Source organism: Amphiprion ocellaris, chromosome 10, assembly GCF_022539595.1.
Source record: "Amphiprion ocellaris isolate individual 3 ecotype Okinawa chromosome 10, ASM2253959v1, whole genome shotgun sequence".
In the NCBI taxonomy this organism is placed as follows: Eukaryota; Metazoa; Chordata; class Actinopteri; family Pomacentridae; genus Amphiprion; species Amphiprion ocellaris.
The window spans coordinates 2,729,107-2,755,454 of NC_072775.1; the positions used below are offsets into that span (position 1 = coordinate 2,729,107).

General features: G+C 38.0%; 1 protein-coding gene and 1 long non-coding RNA gene across 2 annotated transcripts in view; one reads left to right on the plus strand and one right to left on the minus strand.

Moving 5' to 3' along the window:
- Positions 1-26,348, minus strand: part of ak5 (adenylate kinase 5) — a 107,256-nt gene that overhangs the window by 13,420 nt on the left and 67,488 nt on the right. The window contains exons 9-11 of the mRNA XM_023291208.3: positions 19,748-19,790; positions 14,715-14,759; positions 6-169 (exon numbers count right to left, since the gene is read on the minus strand). Of these exons, the coding sequence (XP_023146976.1) occupies positions 6-169; positions 14,715-14,759; positions 19,748-19,790 (252 nt within the window). The remainder of the gene's footprint in view (positions 1-5; positions 170-14,714; positions 14,760-19,747; positions 19,791-26,348) is intronic.
- LOC118471703 (uncharacterized) lies at positions 143-25,151 on the plus strand. The gene is made up of 6 exons (XR_004849050.2): positions 143-281; positions 3,284-3,350; positions 8,068-8,306; positions 12,273-12,463; positions 12,599-12,659; positions 24,743-25,151. It is a non-coding gene; the product is annotated as an uncharacterized LOC118471703 (long non-coding RNA).

Sequence of the window (26,348 nt, forward strand, 5' to 3'; positions counted from 1 at the left end):
CTGACCTCAGGCAGCTGCTCTCCTCTCTCCAGGATGTCCTGCAGGTGGCGCCCTCTGTCGCTGTGAGACTGCAGCTCGTTGCACAGCAGCTCGGCCAGAGTGACGCGACGAAGGCCGAACCTCTCCTCCATCCGCTCACACTGGACGGCCTTACCTGAGCCCGGACCACCTGGAGACACAGATAGAGGGGGGATCAGTCTATGAAGGAACAATCTGCTGACAGAGAGGAGACCATGAAGGAAACCGAAGGGCAAGACGGAGGAAGAATCGGGAGATGGAAGGTGAACATGAGAGGGTCTATATGTGGGTGATAACCCTCGTGTTGTCCTCATTTATGGGCACCAAAAAATATTGTTTCCTTGTCTGAAAAAATCCAAAAATTCAGCAAAAAAATTCCCCAAATTTCAGAAAATTTGCAAAACCTTCAGTAAGAAAATTCCAATAATTCCTTAAAAGTTTTTCTTCAAAGTTTTATTTAAAAAAAAAAAAAAAAAAATCCCCCAAATTTGTCAAGAAAATTCTTGTAAATATTTTCAAAAAATGAGTAAAAATCTTCCCAAAAAAAATCCTAAAAGTATCTAAAGTGATTCCATATATATTAGTAAAACTTCTGATATTTTAAGAACATTCACAAAAAAATCAACCAAAATCCAGTGAAATTCACTGGATTTTGGTTGATTTTTATGTGAATGTTCTTAAAGAAACATTATTTTATTTATTTCTTTTTTTCCACCAAAATGTGACAAAATATTGAAAATGTGGACATCAAGAATTTCACGGTAAAAATATGTTCTGATCACGTTCACAAGAATATTTCAAGGTTTGGTTCATTTTTAGGAGCAAAACTGAACCTACACTTAAACGTCGAACTGCACGTGGACGTGAATGCAGCATGTCGTTTCAAAAAATGTGTGAAAATAAATTTAGAAGAGCTGAAGAGATTGAATGATTGAACTTTTCAGGCAAAAATCAAGTCCGGTTTAATTAGAAAGTGAATTTCAAAGCCAAAAATGTTAATCGACGTGCGTGTAAAGCATTTCAAGAGCAGAAACAGGACAATCAGACCATTAAAATGAAATAAAGTGAGAGACAATACAAGATCAGACTCTACTGGATCTTCCTTCTTCATTGTTAAGATTTAGCTTTTAACTCACATGAAATTTAAATGAGTTATCTTTGAGTTTTGGACAAATGAAGAAATGTGAAGGCGTCACTTTAGTATGTGGGAGTCGTGAGGAGGAGTGTTTTGTTGGGACATTTTTCTGGATCATTTATCTCAAATTCTCTCGCAGAATAATTGCTAATAAAAAATAAAAGTTGCAGCCTTCAAACAGTCCTAAATAAATGATAAACTGGTACAAAGATGGAGAACCCTCACACATAAAGTCATACAGATAGAAAAACATAAAGCAGATATCTTTTTTAGTAATTACTTTTTAGCTGGTTTCATTTTTCACATTATGAATGTAATATCAGCGTCTGTGAAACTGCTGTGCTGCTTGCAGGTATTATCTCAGGTTAACTGTATTACGTGGCCATGAAGCTGTGAGCAGCGGCCATTTATCAACAGCAGCCTTGAGGACAGTAAAGAACTCCAGACGTGGTTTCATATTCATCAACGTTCTCCTTGGCCTCCTCTCGCATTCAAAAACAAACATTCCCATTTCTGTACAGGCTGATATGACTTGCACAGGAATGACGGTAAAGTCGCAAAGGTTTGTAACAAATCCACGATTCATTCATTCCACATTCAGCACAGAAGCACTGATTTCATTCATTTCAGCAGCCTCAACCTGCTGCATGCCTCCTCTCTGGAAATATTCCTCTGCTGCCTGACACCTCCGCCAGAAAGTCAAATAATGACCCAGAAAACCCTCAGAGGCTTGTTAGTGACTCTTCCAGTTAGTCTGCTCTGCACTAACTGGATCTGTGAGTAGAGCCAGTTTCTCCTCACTGAGCCCATCAGAAATTTAGATGAACTGAATCTGATTGTCTGAGAGTCTTATTTGTGCTCGTATTTTCTGTCTGAGTTACTTTTGTCCGAGCGTTTGCAAAAAAAAAATCAGTGCATTTGACTTATTACTAACATTAGCAGGCGTAATTTTCAACGCTTTGGCAATCTGAACTTGATGAAAGTAAGGACATAAAAAATGTATCAGTATCGCAGCAGTTCTTTTGGCTTTACGACAGCGTTACGACATGCTTTGTGGTTGAAAAACCCGGCAGATACCTGATAGCAGCATGAGTAGCTGCAGATTCTGCACTGTATGCTCTGAGTGTGGCTTCTTAACCCCAGTGTCGTCCTGCGGGTCAAAACTGACCCATTTTAAAGTTTGATAATGTGAGAAAAAAATAGATTTTCACAGTGAAACTTCTGGTGTCCACATTTTAACATTTTTGGGAAATCTTTGAACATTTTTTGGTGGAAAAAAAGAAATGTTAAAAATGTCTGTTAAGAACATACACAAAAAAAATCAACCAAAATCCAGCAAAATTCGCTGGATTTTGGTAGATTTTTATGTGAATGTTCTTCAAGAAAACATTAGAAGTTTTACTGATATATATGGAATCACTTTAGATATTTTTAGGATTTTTTGGAAGATTTTTACTAATTTTTTGAAAATGAAGAAGAATTTTTTTGCCAAACTTTTTTTTTTTTTTCAAATAAAATTTTTAAGGGAAACTTTTAAGGAATTATTGGAATTTTCTTCCTGAAGGTTTTGCAAATTTTCAGAAATTTGGGGATTTTTTTGCAGAATTTTTGGATTTTTTTCAGACAAGGAAACAATATTTTTGGTGCCTGTAAATGAGGACAACAGGAGGGTTAAACGAGGGGTGTCCAAAATGAGGCCCATGGGCCAAAACCGGTCCTCCAGAGGGTTCAATCCGGCCCTCAAAGCGTAAAAATTCCAGAGAAGACATTAACTGCAGATTGTAAATTAGTAAAACTATAAATTTAAAATAATTTCTAGACCATGACAAGTTGTTTTGATCATAAAGTAAAATATTAGATTGTTCATTGTTCTTCTGTCGTTTTGTGCCTCATTTTTATATTTTATCTATTTTTTATCATGATTTTTGACAGATTTTTGTTTTTCTCATGTTTTTGCTGTTGTGTTTCTCGCTTTTGTCGTTTTGTGTTTCCTTTTCGTCTTGCTTGTGATTTTTGTCTTATTTTTGTCATTTTGTGTCTTTTTTGTCTCGATGTGTCATTTGTCCATTTTTTTTTGTTGCTTTGTGTCTCGTTTTTGTAATATTTTGTCTCGTTTTATATTTTTGTCAGGTATTGACTGCTCACCTGGACAGAAAGCCCCGCCCAAAACTATTTGATTGACAGCTCAGTCCAAAAGGTAAAAACAAAGGGAAAATCAAAGACAACCTTTACTTTTTTATTTCCATATTTTTTAATTAATTATTTTATTTATTCATCTTTATATTTACACAGTTATTTCATTAAAAAAACAGGTTTATCTTTTATTATGGCACTGTTGTGTTTCCATATTATATATCTTGATAAAGCGTGCTGTTATTGTTATTATCTCCTCTAAAGTCACCAGGAGACTGACATTTTGCTGCTTTTAGAGAAATGTCTGTTGGATGGATTGCTTTGACATTTTGCACAAACACTAATGTCCCCTCTGAAGATCTAGCTATCGTCAGGTAATTTTTCATTTTAATTAATCACTGAACCTGGGAAACAAATGGCAACATGCTTTAAAAGCTTGCAGACTAAAGTAAGATGGTTAATAAGTGCTGGGACCTTCCAGAACTGCTACCGTCACTGTCCACTCAGAGTCTGGTTTTGTCTATAAAATGGACACTGGAGGCCTTATTTCCATTTTTATTTGCTAAATTTCACAAGTCAATTAAATGATTATCTGAGATATCAGGTAATTTTCAGTGAATAACTGAATAATCAACTCAGTGTGGAGAAAATAGCACCGAGTCCTCCACATGTCTGTAACTGCTGGTTAATTGCATCCTTGAACCGAAAAACCAAAAAAAAAAAAAAGTTTTCCAGTCAGGACCACTCAGTGCTAAATTACCATTGTTGCCTCACGCACCAGCAGCAGGATTTTCATTATTTAAATGTAAGACTGATTACGAGGGTAAAAGGGGTAATTTTCTGCAGAGATGGGAAATAAAATGAGACGGAGGTGAGAGAGCTCAGCATGATGTAGAGAGAAGACAGAAATGGAGAGAAAATGGCAAGTAAAAACCTCACATTAGCATTTTCCTTACTGAGGCAGAACACTACTCGAACATTTCCTCCAGTTTTATAAAGATGCTGGATGGCCGAACCCACTTTATATTAGCTGAAACTTCTCTCGACCAACTTTTAATTGAAGTAGTTTGAGAACTTCAGTGAACAAGCAGTTGGGTTTTATCAACTTTAAAATGAGGTGTCAACACAATTCACAACTGACATTTTAAATTCATTTACTTGCTGTAATACTGCCTGTGTTTTGTTTAGAAACTGTTTCATGCTCGTTAACATGCAAAAAAGAAGTTTACATTCCCACATCATGATGCTGCCACCACCATGCTTCACATCATGATACTACCACCACGCTTCACATCATGATGTTGCCACCACCGTGCTTCACATCATGATACTACCACCACCATGCTTCACATCATGATGTTGCCACCACCATGTTTCATATCACGATGCTGCCACCACCGTGCTTCACATCATGATGCTGCCACCACTGTGCTTCACATCATGATGCTGCCACCGCCATGCTTCACATCATGATGCTGCCACCTCCATGCTTCACATCATGATGCTGCCACCACCGTGCTTCACATCATGATGTTGCCACCACCGTGCTTCACATCATGATACTACCACCACCATGCTTCACATCATGATGCTGCCACCACCGTGCTTCACATCATGATACTACCACCACCATGCTTCACATCATGATGTTGCCACCACCGTGCTTCACATCATGATACTACCACCACCATGCTTCACATCATGATGTTGCCACCACCATGTTTCATATCACGATGCTGCCACCACCGTGCTTCACATCATGATGCTGCCACCACTGTGCTTCACATCATGATGCTGCCACCGCCATGCTTCACATCATGATGCTGCCACCTCCATGCTTCACATCATGATGCTGCCACCACCGTGCTTCACATCATGATGTTGCCACCACCGTGCTTCACATCATGATACTACCACCACCATGCTTCACATCATGATGCTGCCACCACCGTGCTTCACATCATGATACTACCACCACCATGATTCACATCATGATGCTGCCACCGCCGTGCTTCACATCATGATGCTGCCACCGCCGTGCTTCACATCATGATGCTGCCACCGCCGTGCTTCACATCATGATGCTGCCACACCATGCTTCACATCATGATGCTGCCACCGCCGTGCTTCACATCATGATGCTGCCACCACCGTGCTTCACATCATGATGCTGCCACCACCATGCTTCACATCATGATACTACCACCACCGTGCTTCACATCATGATGCTGCCACCACCGTGCTTCACATCATGATGTTGCCACCACGTTTCATATCATGATGCTGCCACCACCGTGCTTCACATCATGATGCTGCCACCACCGTGCTTCACATCATGATGCTGCCACTGCCATGCTTCACATCATGATGCTGCCACCTCCATGCTTCACATCATGATGCTGCCACCACCGTGCTTCACATGATACTACCACCACCGTGCTTCACATCATGATGCTGCCACCACCGTGCTTCACATCATGATGCTGCCACCGCCGTGCTTCACATCCTGATGCTGCCATCACCATGCTTCACATCATGATGCTGCCACCACCATGCTTCACATCATGATGCTGCCATCACCATGCTTCACATCATGATGCTGCCACCACCGTGCTTCACATCATGATGCTGCCACCACCATGCTTCACATCATGATGCTGCCACCACCGTGCTTCACATCATGATGCTGCCACCACCATGCTTCACATCATGATGCTGCCATCACCATGCTTCACATCATGATGCTGCCACCACCGTGCTTCACATCATGATGCTGCCACCACCATGCTTCACATCATGATGCTGCCATCACCATGCTTCACATCATGATGCTGCCACCACCATGCTTCATAGTGGGGATGGTGTGTTTGTGATGATGTGAAGTGTTTGGTGTTTGCCAAATACAGTGTCTAGTCTGATGACCAAAAACATTAATTTTGGCCTCATCAGACTAAAGAACCTTCTTTCATTTGACTTCAGAGTGTCCCACATACCTTCTGGTCAGTGTTGCCAGATCTCACGATTGAAACAAGCAACCATCTCTATGGAAACGAGCCTAAAAAAGCCCAACAGCTGAACTGCCACATTGTGTAAATGAGAGGCGTCTTGATAACAGAATAAATATATAAATTAATTTTTGTTTGCAGCAAATTGACAGTAAATGCAGTCAACGTAAAAATTCTGAATATCTTAAATGTTTAAACTCTGATTAAAATAAAAGACACATGCATTATACATAAGCAAAAATAAATAAGCAACTGCACTTTAGAAAACAAACCCAAGAATGTGCAACCCACGACTGATGAGATTTGCAAGCGACTTCACAGAAAAACAAGCCCACAGTCATTTAAAATAAGCAGACCCGGCAACACTGCTTCTGGTGATCTCGAGTTGTGATTTAACATGTTTTAAAAAGTGGCTTTCTCTTTGCCAAAACTTTGATTGATGAAGGACCTGGCCAATAGTTGTATAAACAGGCTTTCATCTGCACTGATGAAGGTTAGAACTCCTTCAGAGGAGTCATAGGTGTCTTGGGGGCCTCCCTCACTAGTCTATTTCATGTGCCATACTTCCAGGTCTTGATGATGGATGTAACTGTACTCCAAGGCATGTTCAGTAACTTGGACGTTTCCTTGACTTCTCCCCTGGATTATGCTTTTAGTAAATTCTTGTCAGCAAAGCCAAATTAAACTGACCATGATTTAATGTTGAACAGCAGTAAAAAGGGAACATTTCCAGAGAGGCTGAATACTTCTTATTGGTGCTGTACATTTACAAACATTTAGCGCTTTTGTTTTCTCCTCAGACTCTGACTTAAGAATTTAATCATCTAAGATCTGTCCCCCGACACCCTGATGATCCTCTGACAGTAATTTTCAGAAGTTAAATAGGTGTCTTGTAACTGACTCTGAGCTGTTCTTCACCTGATAAGAGACCAGAGTCTGACAGATAACCTCCCCTGAAGCTGCAGCATCAGTGAGGACGGTTGATAAAAGAGCAAGTGGAGGAGACAAGGTTGGCGAGAGGACAGGAACATTATTTATTTAGAAGCAAAGAGTCATCGTGCTGTGTCAATAAAACTCCAGTCGGCTGACGAGGAGAGTAGGAAACCTGGTCCTTAGAGGTGACACAAAACTCACCGTACAGGCAAGATTCACTTTATAGGTACTGGACAAAAACTGTTAACTTCTCCATTATACTGAGTGTTCATGCGTGAATGGCTACCATATGGAAATATCCTGACTAGCAGTATTCACTTTGCAGATTCAGTCCTTGCCCGTGTTCCTTGCTGCAAAGTGCGATGCAACTGGGGCTTTGAAAGAGCTCTTAAAAATCCAAAAAATGAAACCAAATGAGTGGGTTCATATTATATTAGACTAAAAACTATCACATGGAAGATTTCTGATTAAACATTTTAACATGAGGATCTCAGAAACTGACACAATTTTGTGTCATTTAGTTTTCCAACAATATGTCAGGGCTCCCTCCTCAGTCCCTGCCTCAGCTCCCTCCTGATCTCCTCCTCCTCCTCCTCCTCACCTGTCCTCCACTCACTCTCTGCAGCAGCTGGCTGCAATAACCCATCATCACCGTCATCAGTTAAACTCTGGGCAGCCGTGATGCAGCACACCTGTTCCTCATCTCCCTCCATAAAAGCTGGCTCCACACTCCACACCCTGCCAGATAGTTGCTTCAGCTCCAAGCTATTAGTTTGGCCTCAGCACATTTTGTTCATGTTCACCTGCAAACTGTGTACTAATTCTTGTCTCCTGTTCCTGCAGTCTCCGCTGGTCATGCTGCCCGGGCTCCCAGTCGCTCCTGTCTGCCAAGAAACTCAGAACCTGCGCTCACCTCTGGAGGACGAGGCGTCTCGTCCCTGCCTGCCTCAGCCTGTCCCCGCTGCCCCATCCTCTGGATCTCCAAGACCGCCACAACCACCCTCCGTCGCTAGCCCACCCAGCGGAGAACAAGCCTGGACTGCCAGTATCCGGTGGCCTGTCCGCCCCCCTCCCAGCCCATAGTGAGTTCCTTAGTTAGATTATTCCTGGCTTTAGTTTCACTTTGATTTTGTCTTTAGTTTCATTCACTCACTCCCCCTTAGTTCTTTTGGTATACATAATTTGAATTAAAATAACGTTCAGTTTTTCTGCCTGATCCAGCTGTGAGTCTGTGTTCTAAGCCTGGGTTCACCACTGCACCGTGACACAACAGTGCAGTGGCAGCTGTATTTCATGAAGAGGGCCACTCATAGTGGTCTTAAAAAAACATCTAATAGGCTCTTTATGATCATGAGAACATGAATTAACCCTCCTGTTGTCCTCATTTAGGGGCACCAAAAAATATTGTTTCCTTGTCTGAAAAAAAACCCCAAAAATTCTGCAAAAAAAATTCCGCAAATTTCTGAAAATTTGCAAAACCTTCAGGAAGAAAATGTTTATAAAACTTGCTGGAGAGGTGGATTGGGACCACTTTTCTTTAAAAATGTGAGATTGGGCAATGACCTTGTAGTTACTTTATGAAGTTACAGTGGCAGTAAAACTTGTTCTGATCCCTAAACTTTACAATTAAATCAGTACGGATCCGCTACAGGAGTTGCACTAACATGGAAATGAATTTTGTTGCATATTTGTTGCTCTGTGACTGCTGGATGTGTACATGAGCTCATAATAAAGCGGCTGTTGTGCTTACAGATAGTTACGTTGCCCAGAAGTGGCCTGAAGAAGGCTTTCGAGGCTTTCATTTGTGCCATGACTCATCATGTCCCTTCGCAGCAGAGCTGCTAGCACTCATGGAATCTTTTAAGTTTGTACAGCACGTCTCAAGAGCCACACATAGAAAAGGCCACACTTTAGATCTGGTGTTCTCCAGTGGGCTAAACATTGAACAGCTCTGTGTTGAAGACGTTCAAATCAGTGACCACTGCTGTGTATCTTTTAATTTATCTTTTGAGAGAGAGCCTGATTTTTGTAATGTTGTTTCTCAAAAACGCTTCTTTAGTGAAACAACAAGTATTGAGTTTTGTGCTACTTTTGATCCCAGTTGTTTTGCAGATTATGATCATGTTGAATCATTTGTAACTGGTTTCAACAAACACTGCTTGTCTGTCTTGGACATGGTGGCACCTGTTAAAACGATCTCAGGCTCATATAAAAAACCTTGTCCATGGATAAACGATACCATTTGTAGTTTTAGAAGAAAATGCCGTAAAGTTGAGAGGAAATGGAAATCCACAAACTTAGAGGAGCACAGGCTTCACCTGAAAGATTTAAGGTTGGAGCTGAATGAAATGATAAAGCAGTCTCGTTCTACTTATTTCTCCAACCTGATTTCTTCTAACAAGAAAAACCCTAATGTTCTTTTTGACACTATTGACAATCTTGTTGTGCCCTCTGCACCTCGTGTGCCTGTTTACTCCAAGGAGGACTGCAATAACTTTATGATGTTTTTTGTGAGCAAATTGGAGGATATCCGGGCCAACATCAATATGCCCCAGACCACTTTGTCCTCTTTTGAGTTTGCCCCAGTGTGTTCTTGGTCTTCATTCACACCTGTCTGCCTACAGGATGTAAAAGCGTTAATGAGAAAAATGAAAATATCATCAAGCCCTGCTGACATTATTCCTACATCATTCTTTATGAAAATCTTTGATGTCGTTGGTCCTTGGGTTGTAAAAGTGATAAATCTTTCTTTTGAATCTGGCTTGGTTCCCAGTTACTTTAAACATGCTGTGGTAAACCCCACTCTGAAAAAGACACACCTAGACCCTTCAGAGCCTAAAAGCTACAGGCCAATTTCAAAACTTCCATTTGTGTCAAAAATTCTGGAAAAAGTAGTGGCAGGCCAATTGACGTCCTATATGGAAGAGCACAAATTGTTTGATTCTTTTCAGTCTGGATTTCGAAAACTTCACTCCACTGAAACTGCTCTTGTTAAAGTTGCTAATGATGTAAAAATGGCTGCAGACTCTCGTTGCTATACTGTACTTGTGCTTCTTGATTTAACCTCTGCTTTCGACACTGTGGAGCACAGCATATTGATCAGTCGTCTCGAGAATGAGATGGGGTTTTCTGGATCTGTCCTCAAATGGTTTTCCTCGTACATACGTGACAGAACATTTTGTGTTTCTATAAACAACATAATGTCAGATGTTCATGATTTGTCCTGTGGTGTTGCACAGGGGTCAGTTTTGGGCCCCGTTTTATTTCTACTGTACCTTTTGCCTCTTGGTCATATTATTGACAGATTTAAACATGTGTCCTATCACTTCTATGCTGATGACATCCAGTTGTATTGTTCTTTTAAAGAGTCTGAATTTCACCGTTTGACATTGTTTCTCGAGTGTGTATCTGCTATCAAGGACTGGCTTACATCAAACTGCTTGCAGATAAATTCAAATAAGACAGAGACACTTATCTTTGCTCCTGATGATAAAATTGCACTGATTAAGCAGCATCTTGGCTCACTTGGCCTCACTGTCAAACCCAGCCTCAGAAACCTGGGGGTTGTGTTTGACCAGGCCATGTCCTTTAAAACACACTGTAAACAGGTTGTCAGAAATTGCTTTTACCATCTAAGAAACATTTCTAAAATTCGGAAAATGCTGTGCAGGAAAGACTTAGAAACAGTCATTCATGCATTTATATCTTCGCGGCTGGACTATTGTAATTCTGTTTTTGCTTGTCTGAATCAGACTGTCTTTAGAAAATTGCAATTAGTCCAAAACTCAGCAGCTAGACTTTTGACAAGAACCTCAAAGAGATCACACATCACTCCCTGTGAAATTCAGGATTGATTTTAAGATTTTAGTTCTCACCTTCAGAGCCTTGCATGGTCAGGCTCCTCATTATATATTGGAGATGTTGACTCCTTACTCCCCTGGTCGTGCTCTTCGTTCTGCTGGACAGAATCTGCTTGAGGTTCCTAAGACTAACTAAAGAACTCGAGGAGAGCGATCATTTCAGTTTGTGGCCCCAACTTTGTGGAATGCCTTACCAATGTCTCTCTGTTTTGCTGAATCTGTGGACTCTTTTAAGAAGGGCTTGAAGACACTGCTGTTCAGGAAAGCATTTGGTTGACAATTTCTTCCTCTTGTCTTGTATATGTATTTTATTGTATTTATTTTTATATTTAATGTATTTTATTGTTTTTTTTATTTTCTAGTATTTAATTGTAAAGCACTTTGTGATTTTTATCTGTGAGAAGTGCTTAAGAAATAAACTTTACTTACTTACCATGTATTCTCCCCAGGTGATTTTAATGTCAGGGTGCTCTTTTTCACAATAACCTCAACAACCAAAGAGATGTGACTCAGATCTATCATTACACTTATGACTGGTCATATTCATGACTTTTTCTAGAGCTGCCGCCTGTTTTACATGGTGCTGCGAGCATCCTGCAGGCACAGCAGCAGGTGATTAAAGGTTTGACAGCGATCAGAGGACAATGAATTGAACTAAATTTAAAGAAAGAACATAATGATGCCACACTCGAGTCTTATCAGCAGAGACAAACATGATGACACATGAAATCTGAACTCCAACGCACCTTCTGCTGCCGGCAAATCCCACTTCCTGTTGCATTGTACTGACACCACCATCACAACTGGTTGTAAACAGAATAAAATGTGAGCCGGATTGGCCTTCCTCTCATTACGTGGGATAAAATCTGTTCAGGAGTCCTGGTGACAGTTGTTACAGTGAACATGCAGGTGACATTTTTCTCCAATTATCTACTGAGAAAAAGCTTGACGCCTGTTTCTCCAATATTCAGACAAACTGGTGGTGGCTGAGATCAGGGAGGATTTGTCGTATTAGTTTACATGAAAAGGGGTTTAACACTAATACATGTAACCCACATGGGTGTGACAGAGCGCTGATTAAATAATCTTTTAATGGCCGTATCTTTAGTGTTTTTCCGTGGCTGCAGAGTTGGTGGTGGTTAATGGAGACTTTCTCATTAACCTTATTTTTTCCTGTCTTGTCTTCAGTTAGCAGACAGAGCCATGCTGCCTCCCGGCACTGTCACTCAATACCAACTGAAGACAAAAAAAAATAAGGGAATTTCTTCCTCCAGAGGTGAGAAGGAAGACCAGTGTTGGTGTTTTTCTGCTCTGGGAGACATCGGACTTGAATGCTGTTTGGAAACGGGACGTTAAAACCATCAAACCTGCTAAAGACGGTAAATATCTCAAAATAATCAGCTTCAATATGACAGTAATAGGAGGTATCTTTGTCACAAATGATCCTCTTTGTGGTTTTTGTACTGAACATGTTTGATTATCTTGATTTCTTTATTTTTGTGTCATGCACACAGGCGTGCCCAACCCTCATGGGTTTACAAGACACTGAGATAAGATCTTTATTCATCCATGGAGGTAAATATTTTGCCAGAGTACTGCACAATAAGCAAAGGTTAGTGGAATATACACAATTACACAGAGGTTAGTAGTAAAACAGAAATAACAAGAAATCAAAGTACAAAATTTCTTGACCCTCATGTCGTCCTGTGGGTCAAAATCCATCTGTTTTAAAGTTTGAAAATGTGGAAAAAAAAAAAATTTTCCCAGTGAAGCTTCTGATGTCCACATTTTCAACATTTTTGGGAAATCTTTGAGCATTTTTTGGTTGAAAAAAAGAAATGTTAAAAATGTTTCTTAAGAACATTCACATAAAAATCAACCAAAATCCAGTGAAATTCGCTGAATTTTGGTTGATTTTTATGTGAATGTTTTTAAAGAAAATATTAGAAGTTTTACTGATATATATGGAATCACGTTAGATATTTTTAGGATTTTTTGGAAGATTTTTACTCATTCTTTCAAATATTTACAAGAATTTTCTTGCCAATTTTTAAAAAAAAAAAAATAAAACTTTGAAGGAATTATTGGAATTTTCTTCCTGAACATTTTGCAAATTTTCAGAAATTTGGGGAAATTTTTTGCAGATTTTTTGGGATTTTTTTCAGACAAGGAGACAATATTTTTTTTGGTGCCGTAAATGAGGACAAAAAGAGGGTTAAAATGTTCGTGTGAAGTGTCTCAGTGTGTTAAGCGTCCAAAAAAAAATAAGAATTAAAATATATAAGAAAAATAAAAAAAATACAATAAAATAAAAATAAAATAACACAAGTAAAAGATATAAACTGTATACTAATATACATGAATATATGTGAATTTCCCCTGCCGTGGAGAGCAATAAAGGATTATCTTATCTAACACTATTCTGTTGCTCAGTTCTCAAACTAAATATGTTTCCTTCTATCCAGGCCTGGCAAAGAAATTCTGCCATGAAAAATGTTCCTCTTCTAAAACAGAACTCTAGTTTTTCATGGTCATCCAACCAAAAGAAATCAGCATAAACAGAGGACTTTTAACTGAAAAGTACCCTTGATATCTTCATATGCAGGACAGTAAAACATCAAATGAACCTCATTCTCACCTTCACCTAAATTAAACAGCAAACAGAGTCTGTCCTTCTCAGGAGCAGCTTTAAACCTCCCAGTCTCTAAAGCTGATGGTTCCTGAGTGTATCTGATACATAGGGATCTCTGTGTTTTCCCTAAATTCTACTTCACATAAGGTTCAACCCCGTATCTGTCCTTTATAAGACAATAAGTTCCTAATTTTGGTTTATACCATATACCAACAGACCATTTTTCTCTAAAGCAAAGAAACGTATTCATCCTCATCTCCGCAATATAGATTTTTGTTTTCTTTTTTATGAGGCAGGGATTATTGTTTAGTTGGGATCTTAATGTTTCTCTTTTCTCTCACTTTCTGTCCTGCAAAAAAAAGAAGCTATAAATAAAATTTGGGGGAAAAAATACAGCAGAAGACAAATTCTAGATAATAAAAACTAGATTAAAACTGCTAAACAGTTATTCAAATAGTCTACAACTATTTCAAGAATCAATCAGTTGGAGTCATTTTCTAGAGCATTTTCAACACCAAACGCTGAAACAATTAATCATTAAAATAAGCAAAGAATAATGAAAACATTCGTTAGAGGCAGCAGTCAGTAAAATGCGTTCGAGTACTGATAAAAAGGAACCGTTAAAATATCACGATAGTTTTTGTGAAACTCGATCTGAAAATTTGTTTTGTAGTTGAAGTTTTGAATGCAGAACTAGAACGGTGCATTCTTCAGTTTTACATTTCCCACCACTGTTATCATCTTCATATAATGATAAATGTTTCATACTGATGACATGAAACGCTCCTGAACACAGACTTTTATCTGCGCTGTGAGTCAGTATTAATATGAATGAGGCCAGTTTAACTAACAGCCTGTTGAACACTCAGCAGCTGCTCATTATCATCCTGTGTGTTTTCAGCTCTTCTTAATGAGGCAGGCTGAGGTGTGTGTGTGTGTGTGTGTGTGTGTGTGTGTGTGTTACTGTGTGTGCGTGTTGAAGGTCTGCATGTACGTACCCATCATGAAGATGACCTTTGGCTTCTTCTGTTCTGTGCAATAACCTGTCAAGGAGAAGGAAATTACATTTAAACTCATGGTGCAGATCAGTGCAGACACTTTTAATTATCACAACTTATGGCCTCATCATGAACCCATGGCTGACCTAAGACCTTCTCTGGTCCAAATTTAGTTTTTCCAACTTGTTAATATGCCCATATAGTGGGTTTTTTATGTGCTTGAAGACACATTGTGAGTAAAATAAACAGCTAACACCACAGTTGTGCGTCTCCAACTCAAAAACACAGATTCAGACTTCCAGAGTTTCATACATCACACACCTAAACAAGAAAATCACTCGGAGAAAGCAGTCCTCCTCCAAGGCTGCTCTTTCCTCCATATGGCATTGTCAGTAATGCAGCATTTGTTTATTAGTCATTGATGATCAGAAATCACAGCATAGAATGTGTCCATTTAATATATAAAAATGACTTTGCGCTCCGCAGCGTTCCTTGGCGAAGTAATAACTGATCCTGTTAACTTGCAAGTGGAGCTCTCTGCATCAGTAATGTCTGATTCCAACATCTATGACCGATTTACTCCCTATGGAAGGTTTTTGTCCCAACATGAGGACCGACTAGGACATCCTCACAAAGCTAGAAGTACAAGCACAAACACACACCTCAACAGGTTCATGTTCCATCAGAGGACTTTCCACTGACTTGCATGAGTCCTTGAGCTACTTTGAAACTTTCTTCCCTCCGAAACTGAATGATTTCTGTTCCGTGGACCCCACAATGTAATGTATGAGGAGATTTATGTCCTCAGAACATGAGTAATACAAACAAACACACACACAGAGAAATGATTTACATTCCTTCATCTTTTACAGCCCGACTGTTTACGAGCTGTTTGCTAAATAATAAAATGACTGATATTATTTGTGCAGTCTTGCTGTCTCAGGGGAATAAGGAATTTCAGGCATGTTAATGTGCTGCTTGGTGCATAAAAAGGGCTCTAATCTGAGTTTATCATTTCATTTAAATACGATGCAATAATGACTATGATAACAATGATGAAATAAAACAGGTCAAGTTAAAAACATATCTAGCATGAATTTAAATGAACGTAATTCCTCTTTTATAACCATAAACAATTCCAATTTGCTTGTTAAGGAAGATATTTAGTTCTAAACCTGCATTAGGAATATTATCTATCCCGTCAGTGGCTCCTTTCTTTACTGGTCTTCCAGGGGTTTACTGGGAATGAAACTGCAAAGTCTGGAATCACAGGAGTGCCATAACAAAAGATAAATAAAAAAAAAAAGGAAATAAATGTGTAAAGGTAAAGAAGAATAAATAAAAGAATTTAAAAAAATGTTAAATAAGGAAATAAATCTCTAAATACAGAAATGAATAAATAAAAAATAAATGAATTAAAATATCAGCAAATACAAAAGTAAATTTTGCACATTTATTTCCTTATTTTTAATTTCTTTATTCTTTTATGTATTCATCTTTATATTTACACATTTATTTCCTAATTTTTTAACAGATCTATCTTTTATTTATTCTTTTATTTATTCCTCTTTATATTTACACATTTATTTCCTTATTTTTTAACAGATCTGTTTTTTATTCTTTTATTTATTCCTCTTTATATTTACACATTTATTTCCTTATTTTTTAATATTTATTTTTTCATTTATTCCTCTTTATATTTACACATCTATTAACTTATTTTTAAACTGATTTATTTCTTATTTATTCCTTTTTATACTTACGCATTTATTTCCTCAATTTTTAACAGATTAATTTTTTTATGTATTCCTTTTTATATTTACAAATCTATTTCCTTTTTTTTTAAAAATGGATTTATCTTTTATTATGGCACTCCTGGGATTCCATACACTACAGCACGTTGTCAGCTGAGATGTTTCAGGCATATAGACGGAGCATCATGTTACCACAATCTGATTCATGCACCATATCTCCAAATCTACATGGAAATTAATGTTACGTCTCCATCTGTGTTTTCCCTCTATAACACGACTAAACTCTGTAAAAGACAGATGTTGTTAAAGCTGCGACTCTCAACTTTTCATCTTAATTCACGTCAGTTTGACTTATCGTGTTAACTTTTCCTGCTCAATGTTTCCAGTTAGAAATCCTCTTTTCCAGAAAGCAGCACCTGCAGTTTGTTTAGAAGAAACAGAAGCTGCGTCCTTCTTATTTATCACAAAGTAAACACAGATGGCTTGGTTTAAGAGACGGCAGCATAGCCTCTGGATAGCTTTTACATAACTAGACTGGATCATTTCAGCAGGTTTGCATTTGTTCTTGTGAATTGTTTCATTATTTTAGCATAACATGTTAACCAGCAGTTTAAATGTGTAGTTTTATTGCACCATTGACCAATTAAAACCTTCTTTTGCCAATTACTGACAAAAACTAAATGCCACATCTACATTTTTATACCAATAATAGCAGCGGTGATGACAGTTATACCAGTAATAATGACATTAATATGCATTTATTCACTAATTTGTTTGAGTCAGAGCAACAGGTCAGCAGGCAAAAAGGACAAAGGCTCAATCTGTGCATCTGATCCTTGTAGCCTTTTTTACAGCAGGTTTGGACGACAGAATGTAAACCCAGAGAGGTATGATTTGACTGTCTCACTGCAGACACACAGGATTTTATGTTACATATGCGGCTCCTGCAAATTTGCCAGTAACAGGCATAAAACACGTCTAATACACAGCTAAAACATGGCTAAAACACGTGAGGTTTGTTGCCCTCTTTGCTGCTGCAGAAACGTTTTAGACGAGACGAGATAAATATCAGTGAATGAACATCCTCCCCCGAAATTAACAATCAGGGCTGTTGATGCAAACCGACGCTGATAAAACACACACACACACACACGCACGCACGCACGCACACAAGCACACACACACACACACACGCACACAGAGACGGGCGCTGCAGGGAGAAGTTCATTCATCTGGTGAATCGCAGCGACACGACGTTTGGCATTTACTGACAGAACAGTTTGTGTTTGGATGAAAGGCTGAATGGAAGAAGGAAGGCGGGGACACGTGGTGTGTTTTCGTAATATAGAAACGGTGGGTCATTATGCCGTTATGTGAAAGCGGTAGTGGAAAAGACAGCCAGGGAATGACTTGAAGAAGTCAATCTTCTGCCAGGATTCAAGTCAGGATTCGCTGCTCAGGACCCATAAATGGCTGCTATCATCACCAATCATTCCCACATATGGGCCAGGAGGGAAATCCTCCAGCTTCTAGTAGCTCGATAAGTCATTATCAGCCCAATTAAAATGCAGTTGAGCCTCAATATGACACTCACAGAGACACAAATCAAATTTAGTGACTAGAAGGGTTGGCGGTGGTGTAAGTGAGCAAACTATCTGACTCCAGTTTCAGGTCCGTCTTGGAGCTTTATTATTCTAGCATTAATTAAATGTAAATCCTGTTTTGGCTTTTGCTTTCCAGTTCTGTCTCTGTTCATGTGTGTTTTGAGTCTGTCTGGTTAAGTTTGGGCACCAAAACTACTTGGTTAGCATTAGAAAGGATCATGCTTTGGGTGGGTTAAAAGTAGGGATTTCCGATATCAGCCAGATATTGGCATAAAAATGTAATATCGGTCAATATCGTCATCATTTTTTTGCCTATGATGAAAAACGATAGAATAATGCCTGGATTTTGCCAGCATTTACCGATTTATAGAGGGAGGGAGAGTGTGGACTGTTGTTTGAGAAAATTAAAATAAAAATGTCATTTTTTCCATAAGTTGAAGTATTTTCTTATTTTGCTGAGACAATGTTTCCATCTGAAAGCCTTGTTGCATCTGAGAATGCATCCAATGGAGCATCACAATAAAATGAGGCATGATGTGTTAATTCCACCACAGGAGATATGTGATGTTACCTTAAATCAATTAATTCTCCTGTTGTCCTCATTTACGGGCACCAAAAAATATTGTTTCCTTGTCTGAAAAAAAATCCCAAAAATCAGCAAAAAAAATTTCCCCAAATTTCAGAAAATTTGCAAAACCTTCAGGAAGAAAATTTCAATAATTCCTTAAAAGTTTCCCTTAAAACTTTATTTAAAAAAAAATCCCACAAATTTGGCAAGAAAATTCTTGTAAATATTTTCAAAAAATGAGTACAAATCTTCCAAAAAAAATTCTAAAAATATCTAAAGTGATTCCATATATATATCAGTAAAACTTCTAATATTTTCTTAAGAACATTCACATAAAAATCAACCAAAATCCAGCAAAATTTGCTGGATTTTGGTTGATTTTTTTGTGAATGTTCTTAAGAAACATTTTTAACATTTCCTTTTTTCCACCAAAAAATGTTCAAAGATTTCCCAAAAATGTTGAAAATGTGGACATCAGACGTTTCACTGTGAAATTTTTTTTTTCCCCACGTTTTCAAACTTTAAACCGGTTCAATTTTGACCCACAGGACGACATGAGGGTTAATAGATAAAAAAGCTGAAATATAATGATGGTAGTCAGAGAGAAAACCTTGACAATGTGTGCTGATGCGTATAAGAAAAGGCCGTATGAGTCAGCGACATATTGTGGCTGAAATAAATGGTCAGAATGTGAAATCTGAAAAGAATCTTTGTTCATGTTGTTCTGTGAGCCCTCTGTGTGCCACTGCGCTTGGTTTTTCACATTCAAATCACAATATGTACAGAAAACAAAGATTATATGGAGTTTAAATGAACACAAAGTTGATAAAGGACGATCACAGACAACGAATGAGGTGATAATCAGACTTTAAGGAAATCTACATTGAGTGGACAAATAATCTTATTTCAGTTAATGCTTTCTGTGAGAGCTTTAGTTGACCTTGAGACCAGCTTGTTTTGTTGTAGGCGACTGGAGATCACAGACTCTGCCGCATTTTTCCATTTTCTCCAATGTGTTTTCATCATTTGGTGTTGGAGTAATTCAGCGAGTGGTCATCAGATTAGACATTCTCAACAAACTGAAAACTGATTATTCCATCAACTTACTTTCTGTGGTTCCTTCAGCATCTCCGGTTTCTTCTTCTTCAGCCTGCAGACAGAAAGGTTCAGATTTTAGTTTCACTATATGCTCTTACTTACACTTTTCCTCTCCATATTAGCCAAATGCTTTCAGATATTGTACCTGCTTGCGTCTTTAAATTGAAACTTTCGCAAAACACCACCGTACGTCCAAAAGCAAGAGCATACACAACATGAACACTATCGTTCAGAAGTTTGGGGTCCAATAATTCCTTAAAAGTTTTATTTTAAAAAAATCCCCCAAATTTGGCAAGAAAATTCTTCTAAATATTTTCAAAAGATGAGTAAAACTCTTCCAAAAAAAATCCTAAAAATATCTAAAGTGATTCCATATATATCAGTAAAACTTACATAAAAATCAACCAAAATCCAGCGAGTTTTGCTGGATTTTGGTCATTTGTCATTATGTGAATGTTCTTAAGAAACATTTTTAACATTTCTTTTTTTCCACCAAAAAATGTTCAAAGATTTCCCAAAAATATTGAAAATGTGGACATCAGAAGTTTCACTGTGAAAATATGTATTTTTCCCCACATTTTCAAACTTTAAAACGGGTCAATTCTGACCCGCAGGAAGACAGGAGGGTTAAACTTATTTTGAGTTTTCTTGTAAAATTCAACTCAAAACAAGATAATTTCAAGATTGTTTGACTTAACAAGATATTTAAGATGCATTGTCTTAAAACAAGTCCCTCCATCTGCTGAAATGTCTCTTGTTAAGTGAATTTATCTTAAATCAAGTGGGATGAGACATTCTGACTAAAAATAAGACAAACAGACTTGGTAAGATTTGGAGTCTTTGCAGTGCACGCCTACTGGCTGCAAGTTTCCATCATGATCCTCCTCAGCTTCGACCATCTGCATCACTCAACTACCTCCTAATGACTCGAGTGTTTCCACTAGAAAGTCATTAATCCTCATGATTTAGCAGCCTGGTGAAGGCAGGAACAGACACGCATGTCAGGGTCTGCATATTTGATGCTCCTAAAGGCAAAAGTCCAAAATTAATGATTTCTCAGAGGTCACGGCTGGTGTTTGAAGAATGTGTGTAGAGGAGGAAAAGAGCAGGGAGACATTTACACATTAACCCTCATGTCGTCCTGTGGGTCAGATTGACCCGTTTTAAAGTTTGAAAATGTGGAAAAAAATATGTTTCCCAGTGAAACTTCTGATGTCCACATTTTCAACATTTTTGGGAAATCGTTGAACATTTCTTGGTGGAAAAAAAGAAATGTTAAAAATGTTTCTTAAGAACATTCACATAAAAATCAACCAAAATCCAGTGTAACTTTTAAGGAATTATTGGAATTTTATTCCTGAAGGTTTTGCAAATTTTCAGAAATTTGGGGAATTTTTTTGCTGAATTTTTGGATTTCTTTCAGACAAGGAAACAATATTTTTGGGTGCCTGTAAATGAAGACACCAGTGAATTAGTTAGTTGAAGCATCATGTTTTAAATAAATGGAGACTGACTTTAGTTATTTACACTGTAAAAATAAAAGTTATTGTAATCTTTGACAACTGTTTATTATTACTTCACAGATTTTCCCACATAATATCCAGTAAAATCACAGAAAAAGAAATATTAGTTTACATGTTGATGATGTGCAAATAAAGCTGAGAAGTTGTGAAATCACCAAAGGACAGAAAAAAAATCAAACACAGTGCATAAAAGCCAGTATGGGGCTGGAAAAGGTGGAAATATTACTGACAGAAAAAAATTCTTTCTAAGGATCTAGAAGTTCATATCAGCAACAGGTAAATAAAAAGCTGAAACTGAGGGGAACAGTTCTGACCCGTTGACTATCTGAATATTGAACAGTACAGCTTTAATTCATCTCCTGTAACTAATTATTTGAATCCTTAGACTGCTAAATGCTGACATTTCTAATTGCTTAATTGAAAGAATTCATAATAAATCATTAACCGGTGTTTCTATGTTTACCAGATGTTTAATCCTTTAATCCAGAATCCAAACAAATCTGTCTGGCTGCAAATGAAGGACTAAGCACTAAGCATGCAAATGTCTGAATAAAGATACAGAATGAGTGGATGATTTAATCACGGTACTGAATCTAACACTGATTTGGAACAATCTGAGGGAACAATTCATAAAATGTTTTCCACCAAGACGCCTAATGCACTCTGCAGTTAGGAGCCGCCTCATTTCAATTCCAATAATTAGCAGACAGAGAGGGCTCAAATTCAAATGTTAATGAATCATTTAAATGAGACACAGAAACACATCAGTCATGCAGGCGCCGAGCATCGAGGGAAAGTCAAGACTGCAGATTAGTTTTTCACCGAGCTGCTCCCCAACCAGTCGCTTGGCAGATTATGCAACACATTTATTAAAATCCAAAACAAGCGATTGTCTCTCCTCCAAACAATACATTATGTGCTTCATCACCTGCCCTGTTTTCTTTCACCTCCCACCAAAAACCAAGCGGATGTGTGAAAACTGAGCATCTGACTTCACATTTGAGAGAAAAAAACATTTAAAATACGTGTAAATGCAGTGTGAGATGACTGTCGGCCGGCTTATTGGAGGCACAAATACAGATTGATGTTACATATTGTTCTCTACTGAGCTGAGGTAGTTTAACCGACTGGCTTTGCGATATTACATCAGGTGCAGATGCAAAAAGAAGATTAAGAAAAAGGCGTTGGCACACTGAATGGAAAATAGATGCTCTGCAAAATAAAAAAAAAACAATATTACTGAATACAATTATTAACAGAGTTTACAACTCAAAACCCCTCAGAGGTTCAGCAGCAAATCGATAGAATATTTAGCATGTATTTAGAAACAGTCCTCCAACGGCTTCAAATGCACCAAAATGTGAAATATTTGTGTAAATATACATAATATGATATAACGGGAGCAAAGAATGAAATCAGGTTTTAGATCCAGGATGATGTCGGGGTGGATGGACGGGTCAATAAAACATCTTAACACAGGAATCAGCTGTTAGTTTGCTGCTTTCAATCAAAGTCAGTGTTATTCATTTAATAATAATTCCCCAACTTTAACCACATAACACCATCCTGACAACTGCTGTCTAACTTTACTGAAGAAGTCATTTTGACTTTTGATTTTTACTGACATTTACAGAAATGAGGTAAACTCTGATTCCTCTTTTAACCCTCCTATTGTCTTCATTTACGGGAACCAAAAAATATTGTTTCTTTCTCTGAACAAAAGTCAGTAAGAAAAAATTCCCTAAATTTATAAAAATTTGCAAAATCTTCGGGAAGAAAATTCCTTAAAAGTTTCCCTTAACATTTTTTTTTAAAATCCTCAAATTTGGCAAGAAATGAAAATTTAAAAAATAAAAAAAAATAAAAATGATAAATATTTTGAAAAAATGAATAAAAATCTTCCAAATCTTCCATATATATCAGTAAAACTTGTAATATTTTCTTTAAGAACATTCACAAAAAAATCAACCAAGATCCAGCAAAATTTGGTTGATTTTTATGTGAATGTTCTTAAAGAAACATTTTTAATATTTCTTTCTTTCCACCAAAAATGTTGAAAATGTGGACATCAGAAGTTTCACTGTTAAAATATGTATTTTTCCACATTTTCAAACTTTAAAATGGGTCAATTTTGACCCCTAGGACGACACGAGGGTTAATAAATATCTACCGACATCTGGAGCATCAGCAGTCTCAGTGCTGGAAGTAATTGTGTGTGAAATTGGTATTCTGCAGAGCAGTTTCCAATTTGAAGACTCATACAGAGATCCATCTGAAAACATGCTGGAGAATAACTAAACATCATCTGCAGATGGATGACTAAAGGAAAACAGCCTCGCTTGACATTTCCATCTACCGCCGGCTGCTCTTGACCTCGCTTTGCTCTGATTGTGACGGTGGTGGTTTTTAGATATTTGCTTGTTGTTTGTAGAGAGGTCAGTGTGACGTTCTGCTGCAGTCGGAGGATGGTGCAGAGCAAAGTGAAGCAGAGCGCTGTTAGTGTGAAATAAACGCCGTCAGTGTGGAGGAGTGCTGGGTGTCAACGACAAGCCAGCTTGGCATGTGGGTACACCAACTGGTGCAATGACTCAGACGCAGAAACACATGCACGACACGCACCGCGTCCACGTTATGCAGATGAAACATGGAGATAAACACGGACACAGATGCTCTGCAAAAGTTCTTGTAAATTCCTGTGAAGTTGACAGAGCAGGTTGGTGATGAGTGACAGCGAGCAGCACAAACATCCGCCCACACAAACATCACAAACATCACAAACAATGCAGCTCTGTGAGGCTCATGAGACATGCTGGAGACACCACTCTTCTTAGATCTGCACTAGTGGGACATGGAGTGTGTGTTTCACTTAAAGAAAGTTGTTCTGAAATCTCACATTTAATGTCATTTCTGCCACTAACCCTTGTGTCGTCCTGCGGGTCAAAATTGACCCGTTTTAAAGTTTGAAAATGTGAAAACATTTTTTTGGGGAAAAAAAAGTTAAAAATGTTTCCTAAGAACATTCACATAAAAATCAACTAAAATCCATTGAATTTCACTGGATTTTGGTTGATTTTTTTGTGAATGTTCTTAAAGAAAATATTTGAAGTTTTACTGATATATATGTAATCACTTTTTTTTGAAGATTTTTACTAATTTTTTGAAAATATTTACAAGAATTTTCTTGCCAAATTTGTCAGATTTTTAAAAAATTTTTAAGGGAAACTTTTAAGGAATTATTGGAATTTTCTTCCTGAAGGTTTTGCAAATTTTCAGAAATTTGGGGATTTTTTTTGCAGAATTTTTGGATTTTTTTCAGACGAAGGAACAATATCTTTTGGTCTCTGTAAATGAGGACAACAGGAGGGTGAAAGCAGTGTGTAGCTCCCAGCATCAGGAGTCATTTCTAACGTCTGATCTCATTGTTGATGTCGCAGCAGATTAACAGCGGCAGATTAATTAGCTTTTCCTCTCGTGTCAGCAGCAGGCCTCTCTGCAGATCGTAGACTTCCTGTGCACCTACAGAACTGGACCATGAAGAATGATGATTGGGTTCGTGAGCGGACTGGACGCTGATTGAAGCCGACTGCGCCTCTTCCTCCCTAATCTGCTCTCTGGCCTCTGGTCATTTTTAGGAGTCATGTATTTTCCAAAAAAGCAGGATATGTAAGTCATAATTTGTATTGAAATATTTTGACCTAGTTTTTTAATTTTATTTCATTAACCCTTTGATGCACAACATGGGTGAAAAGTGATCCATATTCAATGGAAAATGGGTATCTTTCAATCCATGTTCTGCACAAAGGGTTAAGACGGCTTCTCTGTTTGTGAGCATGAAGAGACTTCAGAGACTTGGCAGCTTTGCAGTAGGAATAAAAACTTACTTCAGTCTATTTTTTGTCTCTTGTTTTTAGTGCTTTTGCTCTCGTTGATGGATCCCATAGTGAAAGCCTTCTACTAATTCAACTAGAACACTGTAGACGAAATACTGAATGCTTGATGAATTAACACAGTTTAATTCTATATAAAATTTGCCAATTGTAGCTGAGGCTGATGCAGAATTGCAGATATTTGATCAGAAATCAAACTGTTGGAAAGGATTAGAAAGAGGTTAGGTGTGATATAAATGCGTAACATTTTGTTTAATAGGTCCTGTTACTTCCAACTAATTTCCTGGAAACTCTTAAGTTCCTAAATGTGAACATTTTAGTTTAATTCATCATATAATACAGCAGAAAAGTGAAAAACAGTTCATGAAGAGACATAAATATCCACTGGAGATTCCTTGAAAGAGCCCAAATTCTTCATTTTAATTCTTCATGGGTTTGAACCTCTATACTGTTCACCAGCTTGACAACAGATAAATAATAATCCAGGTGACCTTCAGGCTGGATTTCTTACCAAACTAAGTTCTTAGCTCTCGGTTTCAGATTTGTTTCAACAACTTTCCATAACATCGCTGATTCTCCTTGAAACTGTGACTCTAACAAGCAGCTGCTGAACAGTGGCAGCAATTAACACTTTTTCTTTTTCCTTTGTAATTAGTAACACCTTCTGTCAGCCTTTCTGGGATATGCTTTCGACTTAAGTTTGAAGGAAATGAGATATAAAGTACATGACTGGTTTGCCAATTTTGCATGTGTTGATGTACAAGTGAATGCGAGTCTTGTGGCAAACCGTCCAACATGTAAAAGCACTCACTGACCATCGCGGCTTCAACCAACTCATTAGAATTCATTGTTTGGGGACAACTAGAGTCATTAATATGTATTTCTTGCCAGTTCATGCAGTTGTTGAGGTAATACCAAACTGATGATGTTACATATGTTGTATTGTATTATGTATATTGCTTCATCTGTTGGTGCAGGTTTGTGATTCTTGCTGTGGGAGCACAGCGTCCTGGGGTCAAATCCCGGACGAGCCCCCAAAAGTCCCAGACAGCCACAGAATGTAAGAGGAAGAGTTCTGATGGAAATTTACAACAAATGAGGAGTCAAGTCCTAAATTCAGGTGGAAATAAGCTAAACAACCTAAATGATCATCCATCCATCCATCCATCCATCCATCCATCCATCCATCCATCCATCCAT